The following is a 2,930-nucleotide window of genomic DNA, read 5'->3' as shown; positions in this document are numbered from 1 at the left end:
CCACAGAATCTCAAGAAGCAGAGGTAGACAGACTAGCAATAGGACCCTCTTTGACTCAGAAAAACCGTTTTCACCTAAGTGGGTACATCCAGAGAAGAGTGTAGATGCTCTAATTTACTCTTTTGTTGTACATTACTTCTAGTCAATGAATCTCATTGCAACATATAAAAAGCACCACCACATTGCAAAGGTCACAATGAGCAAGCAACATAGAACCTCACTATGCTTAGTAAAAAAAAAAAAGTAGTTCTGAAGATCCAAATAGTATCAGCCACCTATAATGTCTCTTTGATAGGGACTTTAGAGAGGAAATATTGAGGATGGTCAGGAAACTCAAAGAACTGAATAGTAAATAAGACTCAGAAGGATCTGAGAATCAAAATGAAAAACTTCAAACAGAAATAACAGAATTAAAAAACTTGGTAGGCAAAATGAAGAACTCACTGGAAGACCTCACCAGCAGAGTAATAGCTACTGAAGACAGAATCAATGAGTTATAAGATTAACTACATGACACCTTCAGACAACAGCAAAATATGAAAAAGAGGGATTTTTTGTTTGTTTTGTTTTGTTTTTTTGGCCATATCCAGTGACATGCAGGGGTTACTCCTGGCTATGTGCTCAGAAATTGCTCCTGGCTTGGGGCACCATATGGAATGCTGGAGATTGAACCGAGGTCTGTCCTGAATTAGCTGCATGCAAGGCAAATGCCCTAATGCTACACTATAGATCTGGCCCAGAAAAGATTTTTAAATTAAATGAACAGAAGATGGCAAAAGATCAATAAAAACGATAGTCAATTTTTGAAAAAAAATATCAACAATATCAATAAAACATATCAAAACTCACAAATATAAAGAGAGAGAACCCTAATACACGGAATCAGAAATGAAAGGAGGATGTTACAATGGATACTGTAGAAATTCAAAAGGCAATCAGAGATTACTTTGAGAATCATATGTTACAAAACAAGAGTACCTACCTCGAAGAAACAGATAAATTCTTGGACTTCTATAACTTCCCAAGGTAGAACCAAGATGATATGGAATACCTGAATGGGCCTATCACTATAAAATAAATTGAAGTGGTAATCAAATATCTTCCCAAAAACAAAAGCCCAGGACTAGATGGATCACTTGTGAGTTCTTTTCAATCTTCCAAGCGGACCTATTAACAATTCTTTTCAAATTCATCTAGGGAAATTGAAGAAAATAGAAACACTCCCAGTTTCTATGAAGCTGACATGATACCAAAGGAAGACAGAGCCACCACATTAAGTGCATTAAAGCTGATGTCCTTGATGAAACACATATGTAAAGATACTCCAAAAATGCTAGCAAATATAATCAACAATTCATCAAATAAGGTCTTACACCTATGATCAACTAGGATTCATTACAGAGATGTAAATCTGGTTTTAACATATGTGCCTCAGTCAATAAGATACACTATATCAATAAAAGAAATTATGATAAGCAAAAAAAATTTAAAGTCTTCCTCTAAGATCTGGGACAGATCTTGCCATTTTCCTATTTAATATAGTACTAGAGAGTACTTGCCATAGCAATTGAGAAAGAAAAATATATCAAGATATCCAGATTTTCTGAAAGCAAAATGTCAAGCTCTCAATGTAGTGAATTACATAATACTATATTTAGAAAATCTTAAAGGCTCTACAAAAAAGCCTTACAGAAGCAATAGATTTGTATAGTATGAAATGTCAGCCTACAAATCAACATTCATACAAATATATGCATGTATTATCTGCAATCAATTATGAAAAAGAGAAACAGATTATTTTTTTTATTTTATGGTTTTAGTATTACACAGATTTTAAAATCAGAGAAGGGCAGTACAAAAAAACTAGAGAAACACATTCCCAATGAATACAAATGAAAAATCCCAACTGTTAGCAAAAATAATATTCAGTATTACAGTTAGAGAAACATTTAAATAACCAAATAGTATATATTCCTGTGATACAAGGGCCACTCAACATATGCAAATCATCAAATGTGATATACGACATTAAAAGATTGCGACTTTTCTCTGGTGTGAAGCTTTTGACATGTCCGGACGTGGGAAGCAGCAAGGAGGTAAGGTACGCGCCAAGCCCAGGTCCCGCTCATCCAGGGCGGGTTTGCAGTTTCCTGTGGGTCGGCTCCACCTCCTGCTCCGTAAGGGCAACTATGTGGATCGCATCGGGGCTGGGGCCCCTGTGTACCTGGCGGCTGTGCTGGAGTATCTGACAGCTGAGATCCTGGAGCTGGCAGGGAACGCCTCGAGGGATAAGAAGACGCGCATCAACCCGCGCCATTTGCAGCTGGCCATCAGGAACGACGAGGAGCTCAACAAGCTGCTGGGAGGGGTGACTATCGCGCAGGGCGGCGTCCTGCCCAATATCCAGGCCGTGCTGCTGCCCAAGAAGACCGAGAGTCAGAAATGACAAAGTAAATGAACTTCGGGATGAAGCCCGGCTAGTGGTCTTGATCCTCTTGTCTGGAAACACCAAAGGCTCTTTTCAGAGCCATAAAAAAAAAAAAAGAATGAGAAAAAAATCACATAATCATCTCAATAGAAGCATACCTTTTATGATAAAATATTTAAAAGTTGGGGGAGAACGAGGTACAACAGGTAGGGCGTTTGTCTGGCATACTGTTGACTCATGTTTGATCCCTGGCATCCCATTATAGTCCTTCAAGCCTGCCAGAAGTAATTTTTTTAAATTTTTTAATTTAAACAAATTTATTGCATACATGATTGTGTTTGGGTTTCAGTCATGTAAAGAACACCACCCATCATCAGTGCAACATTCCCCATCACCAATGTTCCCAAATCTCCTCCTCCCCACCCATAGTGGCTTTACATAGTGGCTTACAATTGTTGACAATAATATTTAGGTACAGATTTACAAAAAATCAGGGGCAATA

General features: G+C 37.8%; 1 protein-coding gene across 1 annotated transcript; it reads left to right on the top strand.

Annotated features, from left to right (window-relative positions):
- The first annotated feature begins 2,068 nt into the window (after positions 1-2,068).
- On the top strand, positions 2,069-2,446 carry LOC126009315 (histone H2A.J-like). The gene has a single exon (XM_049773737.1). The coding sequence runs from the start codon at positions 2,069-2,071 to the stop codon at positions 2,444-2,446; it is 378 nt and encodes a 125-aa protein (XP_049629694.1).
- The last annotated feature ends 484 nt before the right edge of the window (positions 2,447-2,930 follow it).

This window comes from Suncus etruscus, chromosome 5 (assembly GCF_024139225.1).
Source record: "Suncus etruscus isolate mSunEtr1 chromosome 5, mSunEtr1.pri.cur, whole genome shotgun sequence".
Lineage (NCBI taxonomy): Eukaryota > Metazoa > Chordata > Mammalia > Eulipotyphla > Soricidae > Suncus > Suncus etruscus.
The sequence above is the reverse complement of the archived record's forward strand: the minus strand, read 5'-3'. Positions and strand labels throughout refer to the sequence as shown.

Coding starts and splice junctions, on each gene's coding strand:
- LOC126009315 (XM_049773737.1), top strand. CDS start 2,069: ATGTCCGGACGTGGGAAGCAGCAAGGAGGTAAGGTACGCGCCAAGCCC.